This window comes from Tetrao urogallus, assembly GCF_951394365.1.
Source record: "Tetrao urogallus genome assembly, chromosome: 5".
Classification (NCBI taxonomy): Eukaryota; Metazoa; Chordata; class Aves; order Galliformes; family Phasianidae; genus Tetrao; species Tetrao urogallus.
Window position 1 is genome coordinate 21,362,085 of NC_136818.1, and position 16,895 is coordinate 21,378,979.

General features: G+C 34.8%; 1 protein-coding gene across 3 annotated transcripts in view; it reads left to right on the top strand.

Annotated features, from left to right (window-relative positions):
• The window catches only part of DENND1B (DENN domain containing 1B), a gene marked incomplete at both ends in the record, with an annotated part of 137,111 nt that overhangs the window by 107,404 nt on the left and 12,812 nt on the right, over window positions 1-16,895 (top strand). For all 3 annotated transcript variants that reach the window (XM_079536254.1, XM_079536255.1, XM_079536256.1), the window contains 6 exons: window positions 1,012-1,113; window positions 5,036-5,126; window positions 8,412-8,452; window positions 9,145-9,213; window positions 11,657-11,713; window positions 12,519-12,629. In XM_079536254.1, the coding sequence (XP_079392380.1) occupies window positions 1,012-1,113; window positions 5,036-5,126; window positions 8,412-8,452; window positions 9,145-9,213; window positions 11,657-11,713; window positions 12,519-12,629 (471 nt within the window). The remainder of the gene's footprint in view (window positions 1-1,011; window positions 1,114-5,035; window positions 5,127-8,411; window positions 8,453-9,144; window positions 9,214-11,656; window positions 11,714-12,518; window positions 12,630-16,895) is intronic.

Genomic DNA, 16,895 nt, shown 5'->3' on the forward strand with positions numbered 1-16,895 from the left:
TATTTAGTTTTTTGGGTAGTAAATCATCATAGAGTCAGATTTAGGTACATAACTTTGTTGAACTCCAATTTTTCATCTTGCTAATCATTCCTGAACTGATGACTTCTTTGTTCTGCATACTTGGATGGGAGGCCTCTTGGATTTGTGATGAAATCACTTAATGCCTTTATCGCCACACAAATTTCTTAGTGTATGTATTACTATTCATTTAAATCTAACAGCTTCAAATATTTATCGCAAAGTATTGAAAAGAGTAACAATTTGAGAGAATGCCTGTCAGTAACTTCCAGTGCTCTGTGCGCTCTGTGGATAGCAAATTATAAATCTAATTAAGGGATAACATAGGAGCCACTTCAACTGTTTCTAAAGAATCTTTATTTTCGAATGGGTGCTGTTTACAGTTAATAAGATTTCAACAGATACTTCATTTTCAATGAGTACTTGTTTATTTTTCCATCATTAATTTTTTTATTTTTTTTTTTTGTAGAGTGCTTGGTAAACTATGGACTATATGCTTTCCTTGTGTTGCGATCATGTTTTATTTTACGAAATGTTAATCTGGTCCATTTAGATTTTTTTCTGAAAGCCAATGCTTGCGACTTTTGTTATAGTGGAAATAATGTCAAAATAAATTTAAATTTATTGCAATATTTTCCTGTTAAATGAGAGTAATGACTGTTGAACTATTCAAAGCAAAGGACCTGCTATCCCTCAAACTTTGAACCACTTTTTTGAAATATTTAACGGAGAGTAGTTTAGAGGTAATATGAGCCAACTGTAAACCACTTGCCTTTTCCTTGCTATGTGTTTTTTGTAGACTAGCGTTAAAGTTTCATAAATAAAAGGTTCAACTGCAACATGTGTTCTGAGAGCTATTTAAAATGTATGAAGATTTCTTTGCTGTTGTCTGTGTTGTTGTTTTTTTATTTTATGCATATTTAGTGAGATCTTAAATCAACATCTTTGTATACTGTAGTTAACATCCAATGTTTTCCATTTAAACTCTTCTAGGGAGAACCTATAACTTTCTGTGAGAATAGTTTTGTGAAGCATCGTTCCAGTACTACTAAACAGTTCCTGGAAACTGCTGTTAACCTTCAGCTGTTTAAACAGGTATGAGATGGTAAAAGACCCAAATTGAATTATTTGCTTTGGAAATGCATCCCTATTTAAATATATATCCCTTTCTGTCGTCTTATCAAACTCCAGGATAAAATAGAAGTGTTTGTGTACAGGAAGTCATCCTAGTTTTATTCTATTATTAAGACTTCATTTATGGTTTAAAAAAGAGTGGGGAAAAAAAAAAGGGAAAATAACTCCAGGGTGCAGAACTGGGGCAGCACTTGTTCAGAGCCAGTCAGCAACTCATGTAGGCAACAGAAATTGTGGATCTCCCAGCTTAATGGTGGAACTTCATTTTCAGCTTCTTCAGCTCATGACCAAAGATCTGAACTAAGTGCTCGCTTAAATTGGACTTCAGTAGCATTTTATTTAAAACTGAATTCATACTGTAATTACAGCTTTCATTTCTAGGGTTTCTGAAGTAGGCATACAGAGAATGTTGCCAACCCAAGTCATAGGGGCAGAACAATATTGTAGGAAGCATACTGTAACTGATTAAGGAAAACCTGAGACTCAAAGTAGTTATTTTCCTGCAAATATCTGGAATGATTAAGGCATGAGAATTCATTGTGAAGTAATCTAATGGACCCCTGTGAAGGTAGATTACCGTAATAGATAAGAGAAATTAATTATATATAGGATTTCCTGATTTTTCAAAGAAATGCTTGTTGCTAATCAGTAGTTAATGTCTGTAGTAAAGATTTATGTAGGGATGATAGGTCTTCAGTTGTAGGGAAAAGGTTTAACTTCACTGAAAGTATGGGCTTGTCGGTGTGGCTCTGAAATTACTCATTATGTTTTAATATGCTCAAGTAAAAATAATCAGTTGATTGTTTATAGCTAGTTTTTAATTTTATTCACACTAAAGGAAATAATATATTACAAAGGATTAGGAAATAGTAACAATTTTGATGATGTGTGTGGTTTAATAGTAAACATTTTTTTTCTTTCTCTTTGTTGCGATTGTTACTCCCACTTCAGCTAATCCTCAGCCCAGCTGCATCTTTTATAGCTTTTCCCACTGAAAATGAGCTGTTTTAAAGGTTCTTTTCAACAGAATAAACTGTTTCTATTATGTTCCTGAAAATGACTAATTGTTAAGCAGTAAATAATATTTTAGAAGCAGAAAATGGGTGTGTAAAATATGTTTGGGTGCTTTTTGTGTTGACTGATAAGTAAGCTTAACTCATGTCGTTTGTTGCTGTGGGTTCTTTTTATTGTTGTTTTTGTTCATTTGTTTTGGGGGGGGGTATTTTTTTTTTTTTTTTAATCTTCTCTCTCCCCTCCACCTCTATTCTTCTTGGAAGTTCATCAAATTACCAGGAAATCACGTTAGGATCATTTCCAGCTTCCTTTGTTTTTCGAGGAGTTGTACTGTTACTTGCTTCTGCTGTATTTCTGTCTTCAAGCGTAAGGAATTAGTAGTAGCATGTGTCAAATAGTTCAAGTGTCCGGGGAAACTATTAATTCATTCCTAGAATTAGCATGAATACTAATGTTAGAATACTTTGTTAAACAATATAATTGTATGAATAATATACTTTGAGCTGCTATTGTTTGGAAATTCTTTGCTCCACTAAGTTCTTGTTCTTAGTAACTGTTGATTCACTTGGAATTTTTACTGCTCCCTACATTTATTTATATGTATGCGTTTGACTGACGTATAGCATCCTCTGTCTTCCCTCTATAGCAGTATGAAACCTTCACAGTTTCATACAGTCTGTCCTTTACTTTTAGAATTCAAAAACATTTAAGGAGTCTGAAGTTCTCTTTAGTCCTATAAAATCCAAGAGTAGCATCAGAGTTAGCATTTTTCATTAAAAGTGGTAGTCTCTGTAAGAGAATGCATTACTTGAGCTGATTTTCCAGGGACTGTGGCTTTTAAAACGAGAGAAGAATGTGATATAAGGCATGCATGGTTCCAAATGCTATTTTTTTCATTTAGTAATTTAAATGCAACTCATAATAGTAAATGACTCGAAAGTATTGATTGCTAATACAGTTAGTAATATTATCACTTCCTTTAAATAATTTCAGGGGTTGGTGTTTGGTTTTTTTTTGTTTATTTGGACAGATCTATTTTTCAATATTTGCATTTAATACTCAATTGAACTAATCTTCTAAAAACTAAAATTCAGCCAGTGTCTCAGCCTGCTGTTGATAGAATTTTACCAAATGTTGAGTATGTCCATAAATCTTTTGCTAGTCCATGGTATGGAATGAACTCATAACTTTCCCCAAAGAGATAATGCCTTACAGTTCAAAGTATGGCTGTTTTTTCTTTTTCTTTTTTTTTTTTCTCAGCAGTAGCTAAAGATGTTCTTATCTCTCTTCTCACTGTGAAATAATCCAGTGATCCCAAAGAGGTATGACCATGAACCCAACCTGTTTGGAAAAACGCCAACTTGGAGTTAAATGAAAAAACAAGGAGTTGAGACAGAAGAGAAAAAGGACTGCTTATCTTTGTGCTTGTCTCATTATTGCTGCTGGAATTTTTCTATTCTTAGAATGTAATTTGTTTCATGAAGATATTGACAAGCATTAGATTGTCATTGACATTGTTTGGATAATCTGTAGTAATATATGACATAACCAAACAATTAATTTTGGTCAATTCCTATGTACCATTTAGTAACAGTGAATAACTCATATTTCTTGTTAGGAGGCAAACTGTGTGTAATTAGGAAAGTGTTTTCTCCCTTTATCTCTCAGTTTTGAGTTAGCCTTTTCAAAAAAAATAAGGAGGGGCTGTTCCTGAAAGGAATTTTGAACCCTTAAAAATATTCTTTGAAGCTTGTTAATTCCTCAAAACAATGTATTCATTTCTTCTGAGAGGTTTAATCATTACTTATCTTCTTTTGACTCTTTCTGATCTATTTGAATCATTTCATTCTTTATATATCCATAGAGATAGATTCAAATTCACATACTCATGCAACTGCAACCTGTACATAGGGATGATTATTGCAATATGTACCTGTAGTTGCAACTAAATAGGTGTTACTTGTGTTAGAACTTAAAGATCCCATGGTGTCAATCTGAACTGTGCTCAGTCAGATGGAGAGTCTGCCTTGGCATCATGCCCCACTTCATTTTTGCACTTGAGTGAAACGTCCTTCAAGTTAGTTTGCACACTGCTGATCAAATCTGTGCTGCTATGCCACCATTTCTGAAAACAAGCCACAGTGATTCTCTTCTCTTTCAGTACAGGCAGTTTTCTATGATGTCCCCACACTTACTGTCCTCATAAGGTTACTTCCTGTAAAACATATCCATTGGATTTTTAATGGGGCTTGATTAGACACTGTAGATTATCATTTCTTTGAAGTTCATGTGGTGAAATGTGTCCAGCTGTTTGTTCCATGTACTTCAACTAGCTTTACTTTGGACCCATTGATGTGCAAAGCTGAAAGGGAGGTTTGTTTATCATTTTCTGTTTACGATAAGGGGTAACCTTAAGACTTCCAACATAAATCAAGGAATTCTTGTCTGTCTTTAATTGATTATGATAATACAGAGTTATCATAAACATATGCTAAAACTTTTTAATGCCATTAGGAAAGCAAGAAGAGCTTGAAAGCAATTGAAAGTAACTCTGAACAAACTGTTATAAGTTCACTGGCTGTAAAATTTTACAAATTGTTTTTGTAAATTGTACATGTAATTTACTCAATATAAATAAAAGTAGCAGAAATTCAAAGGAAGTAAGTGATATTGATATTTTTTACAGTATTTTGACATTTCTGCTGTTCTTGGTTGAAAAGTCCATATAAAATTATGTATTATCCGTAGGCCATATGTTATCTTGAAGATAGAAATTCCATCATAACATACATACATACCATTATAGCATTGTAAAGAAATATAAGGACCAACCAAGTGTGATTTTTTTGTTTTTTTTTTTTTGTTTTAGTTTATTGATGGTCGACTATCAAAATTAAATGCAGGAAGGGGATTCTCTGATGTCTTTGAAGAAGAAATCACAACAGGAGGATTTTGTGGAGGTACAGAATTAAAGCGTTTTACTTGATGCTTTTTCTCTGAGAGCTGTTTAACATGATGCCCTTATACATTTTAGAAGTCATTAATGTTTGTACTGTTTCAACATTTCCATTCATTCCTGAAAGGTTTTAGCCTTCAACGATTGACTGCTGGGACGAATAATAGTATGCATCTAGTTGTGTCAATATAACAAAAGAGGATATTTTGTTTTAATCCAGTAAAACAATACTTAGGTTTTAAGATGTGATCAAATGTGTCACTATGTCAGTTGCATTTTGTCTGCACATTTATACTACCTGTTAAATTCTTTGCTAACTTCTTAAAAACAATCTTCATCTTTGTGCTGCTGATTGTGTTCTGGATAGTTAGGTTTTAAAAAACTTACCCAACTTTTTCACATCAAATTATTTCTGCAGTGCAAAAAGCAGTGGTTTTTTGTTTAGATAAGTCAATTATCTCTAGCAAATGTACTACTGAAGAAAAAGAAATTGAACCTTGATATTGAACAACTGTATATCATCTGAGAAGAAATATAGAAATACTTGCCTTCTTCATTAAAAAAGTATTTTTCCTGGTGATGTTTCCAACGGTTGTGTTCACTGACAGTTATTTTAACGCTTTCACATTCATCAGCTTACAAAGTTAACCAATATAGAAGATCGTGTGCTGAATCAATTTCTGATTATTGCAGGATTATTGCATGGCTCCCTGTTAGACATTTATATACCCTATCTGCTGTATTTCTTTTTGAGGCACTATATCTGCTTTCAAAATCTTTGGATCACAACATGCATGACAGCATGAGCACTATCTTATGAAAGCAAAGTAGAAGCTTCCTTGATAAATGGAGGCTCTACCAAATCCATTGAGTTGCAGATGGTAGCGACGGATGGGCTTTCTTTGCAGGACCACTCTTACAGGGGCATGTTCCCAGGGCAGAGAGCATGAGATGGTATATTAGTTCAGAGCCAGCCTCACCTTCTGCAAAATGCCCTCATTACACTCAGGGTACGTGTCCTTTAAAAGGTTTTCACTGCCTTCTCCCTCCCTCTGAGTCTTGTGCTATATGGTTTAGCACGGTTGGTTTTTTTTCCATGATTAAAGTGTGATTAAATTAAACAGAGATTTGCTTCCTTTCTGTCAATGCAGCATAGCTTATGCTACTATGTAAACAAATTTTAGCCATTGAGTATCTGTTAGTAAGATAGGTAATGTCAGTATTTAGTCTGTTTGCTCACTGCAGTTAAGTGTCAAGAGTCCTCAATAAAACTCCATTAGAGCAGAGAGAAAGTTTGATTTTTGGCCATGTACTGCAGCTTGTGAACCACGTCTCATCTGGGCAGGAGTGTTCGGCCGTAGGAGCCCTTCTCACTTGGATTGCACTGTGTGGTGACTTTTCAAGTCTCTTGAGCTGTATATTGCCAGGTTGTGGACAAATTGCTTAGGGCATACATTCAGTATTTACATAACTGCTGTCTCATTATCATTATGAAGTGCAGGGCTAACAATATGTATGCAATTGAAGGTGACATTTTTGACGCTAATGGCGTAGAACTATGATCTTTTCACAGAGTTGAATCCCATGCATCTTATCAAATGGTCCAAAGTTTTAAACATACAAACAAAACAAAACAAAACAAAAAAAAACACCAGAAAAACAAATCAACCAACCACCACTAACACCAACAAAAAAGGCCCATAGATGACACCCAGTCTTCAGGAAATTCATAGAACTTTAGAGAGCTATAAGCTGTCAGAAGGAGAGTTGAATGCATTTTAGAGAAAGTGTAATTTTAAAATTGCACATTCAAATGGAAAAGTTTTTTTTTCAGTTTTCATTTTCCCACATATGCCACCATAACTAAATCAATAGAGAAAATTATACCGGAAATTGGAAAATATTTTTATAAATAATTTGTTTCTGTATGCTGATCAAATTTTATTGCCCTAAATGTGAAAAGACATTCAATAGCCATCTTTTTTATGCTCACATCTTCTCATTCTCATATTGCATGCTTTTTCACACTACCTTCCCTGGTAGTTCCAGGGAGCCAAACAGAAGAAGTAAAAACTTAGTAGTGTTTGCTTTTGGTTTCTCTTTGACATTCGTAATGGAGTTTAGATCACAATAATCATCGATTTCTCTCATTTCTAAGCCTGTTTTGCTTTCACTCATGCTATCCTTCCTGAGAGTCTCTCTGTGTCAAAATGGCTTATGTGGATTTTAGTGTCATGGGTGAAAGCTGTACTGCTTGGTACAACTGCACACAGTTCAGTTTCTCCACCTCACTTGGCAAAGAAACTTGAGAATGCCTCTTATTCAGTTAGTTCTCAGTCACATTTTAGGAACTGAGTGTGATTTGGTTTTCCATTAGCTCATGCAATAAATCTACCAATTTTACGCTTTACGTAATTAATTTATTGCAAAGCTAAAGTTTTGTGATGTCATTTTAGAAGTCTGTATCATCACAGATATATCAATATGCTCCTTGAGAAACTGCCAGTCTCCAAAATTTCATCATGTCAACACAAATGTCTTGGTTGCGGTAACTCACAGTACCAGAGTATTCAAGTGATTCATCTCCTCTAAAACTCACACAGAGTGGGGATAGGTGTTCAGCGGAAGCATGTTTTGGAAATAGTATTCATTTCTTCAACAAGAGCTTGATAGAATTTGACCCTGCGCTTGGTGGCATGGTAGCTCTACATAAACCAATAGCTATCACTTGCCTTATAGTTATTCTTTTTTCCCCTATAGAAAAAAAAGGTAGATACAGTTAGCATGTTGCAGTGATTTTTCCTATGCGTAAGTACATGATGATGACATAATCTTCAGACTTTTCTCGAGTGTTTTTTCCTTGGGATGGAACCATCTGCATTTCATGTCATTGTCTTACTTGAAAGGTTACCCAGTGGGATCATTATTCTTGAACACAATTCATTTAGATATTCTTTCCTTCAATTTGGTGTTTTCTTTTCAGAATTTTTAACAGTATGTTATGCTTCTGTAGTTTTAATTTCTCTTTGCACTTCAATTGGAATTGAAGAAAACAATGTGAAAAGGTAGGAATTCACAAAGAAAACAGAAAACATTAAATAAGTTTTTTTTTTTTCCCCTTACTATATACATATTCTTTAAGTTCTTTGTCTCTCTGGAAAGAACAAAATTAATGAATAATCCTCTAAGGGAATTTTTAGTGTGGACTTTGAAGGGGGCTGAAACATTTAAGATGTTGAATATATGTTTGATTTTGTTTTTTTCTTTTTTTTATATATTTTTATTTCAGGAAATTCGAGATCTTACCAGCAATGGATGTATACTGTGAAGGTACAAAGATATTGTTGGTTAAGTAATTGATTTTTGGAAAAAAATAAAAATAAATAAAAATATGTATCCTTGACAGCTTTCTTTCTTCAAAACTTTGCCCTCTTCCTTATATGTATATAATAAAAAAGTTTGTTTGTTTGGAAAGAAAACATATAATTATAACATGTTTACTGTGGGAGTGAGACTCAGTACAGTTTGATATGAAGCTTCTCACTTCTAGTAAACAGCATATAGTCAATGTGGGTTTGTGCAATTTGACTAACAGAAGATACTTGGTACAACCCTGTTATTCTGCAGGATTAGTCAAATATATTATTTTAGATAAATAGAATTCTTAGGTGATTAAACATGATAGTTATTTCAAGTTGAAGTATTTTGAAGTTACATAATTTAGGGTAGGAACGCAAGATAAATAGCTGTAACTTCTGAATTGATTTTGATATGGTAGCAGTGAATAAAGAATGACAATACATCATCCTGTTAGAATGCATTGATAAAAGCGTCAGCTCTGATAATGACGTACTGTAACCCTTGTGTGTCTGCAGACAGTAGGCTGTGGAAGGAACACAGCTGTGGCTGTTCTTGCCTCTTTAAGCTGTTAATTCTTTTCAGCACACTCAAATTGTCCTGTTGTCTTAACTTTTAACTTAGGTCATAAATGTTATTAACATACCATGTTTTGTTCGTTGCAGAAAGGCGGTGCACTGATCAACACAGCAATGACCAAAGCCACTCCGGCTGTGAAAACAGCATACAAAATTGTAAGATACCTATTTCAAATAAATTATATGTAAAAATGCCTTCTCTACCTATCATCTCTGATTCTTCCTGAATACTTAAAAACTTAAGTGTTTTATAAATATATTGTAGAGAAACACTTCAGCCTGCCAAATACTTTCAGCTTCATTCATTTTCTCAGTGAGCACTGGCTTTTAGAATTAATTTGGTATCTCCCAGATAGGTTATACATAAAATCAGACATTTTCGAAGAATCACTGTGCTGTTGTCACATTCATAGTACTTACTTGAATATCACTTAACAAATTGATGCACAGCTGTAAAGTCTTTCTTTCATGGTGAGAATGTCATCAAAATATGGACTCTGGAAATAGAAATCCTTGTTTGCACTGTCGTCTGCTGACGTAGGTCATGCATTGCAAAGTTGACATGAGTCTAAAACATTTCATAAATGTTACATTTAATTGTAAATATGGACTCACAGTATGTAGTTATATAGCATATAGCTTTAACATGTGGTAGCAAGTCTTTTTAATTGAGAATGTTGTTCAGGACAAATGGAGTCCTGTCTTACACAGATGTGATTTCTCTTTGGCAGTATGTGCTGCCCTATTGTAAAGACATGGTGAAGCATCAGTAACGCTTTTGTCTTTTGTTTCATCTGCTGTTCTAAAAATTGTCAGAATACTCACACTTAGCTGGATTTATTGCTTTGAACTTAAAAATATCTTGTTTTAAAATCCTGTCTAAACAATAAAGCATATAAATTGTTAAGGTATAGCGAGCATGAAAAAATCCCACAAAACAAAGCAAAGCAGTAGTTTAAAATGAAATGGGAACTATTTAGGGGTTAGATTTTAAATACACGAGAAAAGACTTTCGGCTTCTTTTTTCCTTTTCCAAATGTTCCATTAGTCGAATGCATAATAAGTAGTGCTGAATAAATCAGATGATCAGTCTATACCAGTGTACTTTAAGTAAAGTTTTCAAAGAGAATTTTTAATTTACATCGGTTGAAAAAATAGCAGTCATGAAGAGAGAAACAGGTAAATAAATCTACTTCATATCTTGAACTCATTCGTAATTTAAGAAATGGTTCATTAACAGGTTATCTGGAAATTATTCTTCTGTGGTTTTCATTAGCTTAGATTGTGATTACACAATCTTATCCCAGGATTCAATTTTGTTAAATGTCCTTGATAAGATTTTTTCAAATCGATCTTCTGTTCGTTCCAGGGAGCTGGCAAATTTTTTGAGGATCTGTGTGCCTGCAGTATTGTCATGTATTTTCTCACACACTTGCACTTTGTGGAGCCTACCACCAGAGAAATGGCATATGCATGTCCTAGTTGCTAGATAACTGTCCTTGAGTAAACAATGTGATTTGTGCCATCCCTCAGAGTTAGAACAAAGTTGCTCCTAAATGCATCCAAAAGCTGTGAATGCGAGCTGGAAAGTTTAAAGTGGCTCTCAGGTTAGCATCTGCTACATGGCATCCCACTGTGCTCTTACTGAGCTTGTAGATGTATGATTTAAAGATGAAAACAACTCTCCGACCTCTTGAATCAAGAAGATGATTTTTTTTCATCCAAATTTCCATGTACTGAAAAAATAGAAAAATAGTTGATTTCTGCATATTTTGGCCACTAACTATATTTTATAGTGTTCTATTTTCAAGACAACCTTGAAAACTTTTCTGGCTTTTTCCTATACGAGCTATATCCACGTAAGAAGAACACACTTTCTATTAGGCTTAGTTTTCTTTGTTGTTTTGTTCCCCTCACCTATCTTTCTCTCCTTTTTTTTCCCCCTCTGTCTTTCTCCCTCCCTCTTTCTCTTTTTTTTTTTTTTTTTTTTTCCCCATAAGAACACGGTATTCTGTATTGATAATTCATTTCTCTATTGAAGAACATTCTTGATTCTGTTTTCTATGCAACAGTGATCCTTAGCTGCCTATTTTAATACATACACAATTCTGCCCTAAATAGCAGCACTATTCTGTTCAGCAACACTGGGCAAAATCTCCATCTGCATATGAAATCACTTCATTTCTCTTAAGATTGATGTTGCCCTGCAAGTTGCCAGACTGGAACACTGTAGCAGTCATCTTGAAAAATCTTAACATTTTTCCAATGTGCCTTACTGCTAAAAAAGCCTTTGAAATTTAAAGGACCGTTTCAAATAAAGGCATGAGTAAAGGCCATTTTCAGCCTGTCTTTCGTAATACCGGAGAATTTTTGAGCATGTATGTTTTCACTGCATTGGCACGCATGTACTGAAAGAGCCCTATATATACTGACAAAGCATGAATATATCAGATATCCTGACAAGGCACGCACAACATTTGTGAAACAGGTAATTGTCCTTTATAGCATCACGTGTAAAAAAAGGAAATAGGCGCAATAAGTGCGGCATCATAAAGTGTGTTGCATGGCTACAGTTACATGCGGCCTTTTAATTTTCTAGGCAAAAAATCACGCAAGGCAAGGAATAAAAGAAGTGAGGAGTAAGTTGAAACATAAGGTACGTAATACACTTCTACACTCTTACCTTGCTTCCTGTATGCTTGAAGCACATACTTAACAAATCACATGAGATTTGTGTTTTTAATGACTTTTGAAATATGCTTAGCCCTTTGTTCAACAATACATTTTTCATAACGAGCCCTCTGGCAACTATCTGTCATTCTATGCATCCACTGAATAATCTCTTTATTGTTTGCATATTTTATCATAGAACAACAGAGGTTTTCAAAGATGCATTAACAGGATGTATGTTTTCATAAAGTTGATTGCTTTGATATCACAATTGTAGCCTTTGCTTCAAGCTGAGAATTTGCGATGGAAGAGCCTTGCAGTGCAATGTATTTCAGAAGGTGTAGTTCTCTGGCTTTCATAGGATATGTGAACAATTGCAATGTTTAAAAATGAATGAACAGTTTCATTTTACAAAAGTAACGTTGCAGGAATATCAGAAAAGACGTTTTGGGCATTTTGCAGCTGCTTTTCCTACTGAAGATTTTGTTTCTGCTTGAGATTTTTCTGTAGAGAGAAGGAAACATTTTAAAAATACATTTTATTCTATTTTAAGAAAACTTTCAAAAATATTTCCTAGAGACTTGAACAATCCATCTTTTAAATGACGATGTTGATAATTTGGCTTCACGAATAGCTAAATTTGATTTTCTTACTACAGATGGTATTTTCATGACAGTAATAGATTGTGGCAAGATAATTTTGAATGCTTTCTGCATGCATAATATGGAGGACCATATTATGTGCAGATAATGATTATAAATGAAGGAATTTGAATCTGTTTTGTTGCATAGGAGAGTGAGGAAGATTATCGAACTTGTGGTGCTGTTGCAGTGCAGAGTGCTCCGGTCTACACAGTGCATAGCGAGAAAAGAGAGAACTCAGAAAAGCGAAGACTTGCACAGGTAAGAGCCCTGAAACGTCTGTCCTACTTCAACATGCATGCGAGGAAATTTTTTCCAGTTAGAGTAATGCATCAGTGAGTATAAGATTATTTCACTGTCTGTGTTTGAATAGCATGATTAAATCACAGTGTTTAAAGCAATACTTCTGTCATAGCATACTGCTCAGAAGGAGAAAAAATGCTATTCGTACTTCATCTCTGCTGAGAGGGGAAAACCCGGGAGATTTATCAGTATAGATCTGAGATTTAATTTGTCTTAAATCTGTTTCTGATAAAGGTTTCTTGTAGCAAATATGCTCTGCTCTATTCACAGACCTGTGTTAAGCCATCTATTTTAGTTTCTGGTAATGGAATACATCAATATTGTATTTGTAATAAATTGATCTGGCAGTTGCATGACTTTTAGCCCTGTTCAGAAAGTTATAATTTGTTATTTTATTAATGAGCCAAGTAGTTAATACGATGTCAATCTCATCCTTTTGTTCTCCAGTCTGCTCTAGTCCCAAATTGCAGTAACAGGTGTAACGTCCCAACTTTGGCAAGGGTTTTAATGGCTCTGTGTTCATTTTGACAATTTTATTCCAGACTTATCAAGAAAAGAGTTTTCATACTTTTTTACTTGCAAGGACTGTGCGTATGTAGGTATTTTAATGTTTGGATATAGATTTTGTATTACAATGTTATCGCATGCTTTTAATGACACAGTGAATTTTTACATGTGGGTTTTTAACACATATATCTTCCTCAGATACCAAGTATTGAAACTCAATCCAGCTGATTGTAATAGCATTTTCTTTTTGCTCTTGAGTGCAATGATAAAAACTGAATTGCCCTTGTAATCAATTGAGTTTCAAATTGGCTTTGTTTTATTCATAATGAATACAAAGTCAGTGAAGTTCAACATAGAATTGATGCAGATAATTGCTAAATAATGCTGAAATTGTATGTTAGCATTAAGTCATGATTTTTAGTGGGGTTATAAATAATACAATGATTTTCTGCATTGAATTATTTAGGCAGTTTTTAGTTTGTGCATGCTTTCATGATCCCTTTCAAGCTAGTGATAAAGTGTCAAACTGTGTGCCCTCGCTGTATTTTTATGTACAGGCAGCTGGGGTGCCTCCCTTCTTTCAGAAACTTGCCTGCAGCACATTCTCTTCACTCAGTATCCGAACAGAAGATATTCTGTGCTATATGTATGGCTCTAGTACTGTAGTATCAAAAACAAGAATGGGTTCTTAAAATATTTGCTGCTAATAGATAACTCCTTTTAAAATACAGCAACTTTTTTCCCCTGCACCAAAATAATTTGATAATGTGAAGTAGTAAAAAGCTTTTTGTGCAGCATAAAGCAATATACGCAGATTAGTGTAGGTGAATCTACAATTGTATGTATCTGTAAATATGTCACAAAATGCACTCTTGGAGGCATCGAATTCTTATAGGCTGTTTTTATTACAAAAATGTGCAGTAATTTGCTAGTGTGGTAGTCCTGCCTATTGCTAAGTGCAGGAGGCAAGAGGTTACTTTATCTCCGTGCAATTTAGCATTTCTTTTGAGGGCCTGTTCTGACAGAACAATTAAACCTGTGTGTGTGTGTGTGATCGTTTGTACAGCTGCACACTGCTAAATCCCTCAGTGTTATTGTTGTTATTTGTATCAGACATTTTCTGGTTTTGAGAGGAAGACAGAAGGTGTATCATTCCATACGTTTCTATGCATATATAGTTAGAGACGTATGTAAATACATGCATGCATACATAGATGCAGAAAGGGTTTGTTTACTGTAAAGCGTGGTAACTAACAGCCTCGCATTCTTGCCCTGCTACAACCAGAATGTCCCTGGTCTTCTCCCCAGCTCTTGTCCACAACACCACCTGAGCCCGGGATTACGGGAAGAGCGAGCGGTGCTCGCTCACAAGAACTCAGATCTTGCGCTATTGCTTTTCCCTCCTCTTTACACTGTTCCCCTTTTCTTCCTCTCCAAAGGCAAGTAAAGACAAGTACTTTTTTTTTTTTAAAAAAAAAAAAACAGCGCTACTTGCTACTTGGTTTAATTTTTGTTCTGTGGTAAGTCTTTAAGTAAAAATAAATGCAGTGTTTTTATGATTAGGTGTTGATTTTAATCTTTACATCCAAATAAATATAAATATGTGCATTGACAAGTGCACAAGAGAGCCAGTGTTTCAGAGCTGGTACTGAACCTATGGCATACAACAAATGAGTCTCATTGCTCCTATTATTGCTTAATATTATATCTATAGCACTCTCTCTATGCTGGAGATGAATCTTTCCACCTAGATTTCTAAAAATGGTACCCATGAGTGTCAGCAGCAATATAATGGTACTGCTGATGTGGCAGTTCATGCATGTTGATAGATGATTAATATAGGGACGAGGTATTGATTAAGTTGCAGCATGAATCTGTTTGAATATCCACCCTAAACCTAAACAAATAACAAGCAGAAGAGAGAGTGCTTTTTGATAATCTTCTTGCTTCCAAAGAAGAGGCACCCCTGCACTTTCTTGCTCTCTCTTCCATCTTACAACATTTAATAACTCAAGTATAAAGAATTTGTTGTTAGATCTTGACCTGTCAGATGCATGCTGTGAGCCATTCATTCTCTGCTGCTTGGAAAGAATGCATATGAAAGTCATCTAATACTTACCTGAGATACTGTACAATATAGTTCATTTGGATCGTTGTGTATGACGCAAAAGTTTCCTTCATTGTGACAGACCATTTTAAATATTTGTTCGCAACAGGGTTTTGGGAACTGCTGTTCTGAATATGCTTTTACCCCAATAAATAGTAGTTTGTATGTGGGTCTGCTAATTAGTATGGTTATTTCCTGTTTTGTTGATGAGGCTTTAATAAATGTCAAGAGTACATCCACGAATATCTCCCAATTAAGCTTTGCGTTTGTAAAACCCAGCCCCTTTGCTTTTGTGTGAAGATGACAGTTCCAACTGCAGCCTCAGCCTAACAGGGCTCCAGGGAAAGGATACTTCTCTGGTTTTATTGAAAACAAGGCCAGTTTGGCCCAGGGAGAATACCAGCACTGGTCACAGCGCAGAGCTGTTTTTAACAATGAATATTTACTAAGCTATAGCACTGCTCTCACAGTGCTCTTATTTTTATTTTTTATTTTTGCCAGATCAGCAATAGACTATCAGAAAAATAATAACAAATCAAAGCAAATTCTAGCATGTAAAAAAGCTGTCAAAATCTAATCGGAGGATAAATAATTAAATGTGTTATTGCAATTGCTCATGATCAGCTTCCCTCCTCTAATTGGCATTTTGAAAGTCTTTCCTAAAAAAATGAAATAACAGGAGCATGCTTGTGTGTGCCTTCGTGCACGCGTGCGCACATACACACAATTAATCTTTGCCTAGGATGAATTGTTCTATCTCTGTAATATTCATTTGAGCTTACTCTTGCTTAGGTTAGCTGTTCTACACTTTTCTACGTGTATGAGATTAACTGTATTGCAAATCAGCATTAACAGATGGATTGCCCTAAGCAAGGGAAAACCACAACAAAATCTAGGGAAAGTGGAGGGTTGAAGCTTTTTATTGTTAAGCCTTATTAAAACCTTGGCATGTGCACCGCTGTTAACTGTTTCATGCCTTGATTGAATAAGTCTCTGTTTTATCTCCTACTTTAATTAGATATAAAAGGATATCTAAGAAATTACTGGCTATAAATTTTTAAAATAAAAATTAATGCAAGCATGAGATCTCTTCAACTCTGCTTGCAGTGTCTTGCCAGTGATATTGCTGTGTTCCTGTAACTATTGATGAGGGGGTATTACGGTGCTGAGAATTCAGTTTTTGTATAATCTACTTTAATTCTGTTCCATTATATATGTGCAAGTAAAGCTGATTTCTGAGTAGACAAGGGCCTGTATGCAGTGAGAGTGCCGCAAAATTGCTAAAAAATAAGTAAATAATTGAAAAGACAACATGGCTATTATGAGCCCAGAAGATCTATTTGATTTCATGAATAAGATCTTTGTAATTTTACTGTTTTATCAGGTGATAGGGTAGCTTATTAAAAACAGAGCATTTGAGGATGTAAATAGTACTAATGTATTTAGTGGCTAATAAAATATCCTTGCAGGTTTGCAGAAAACCGAGTAAGAAGAAGGGGTTCATGGTATAATGAGTAAGTTAGCAATGCCCCCTTGTCTCTAAGGAAAGGTATGTAATACCTGGGCTGTTAGGCACGCACCGGCTTGCAGACGTAATGGAAACGTGGGCA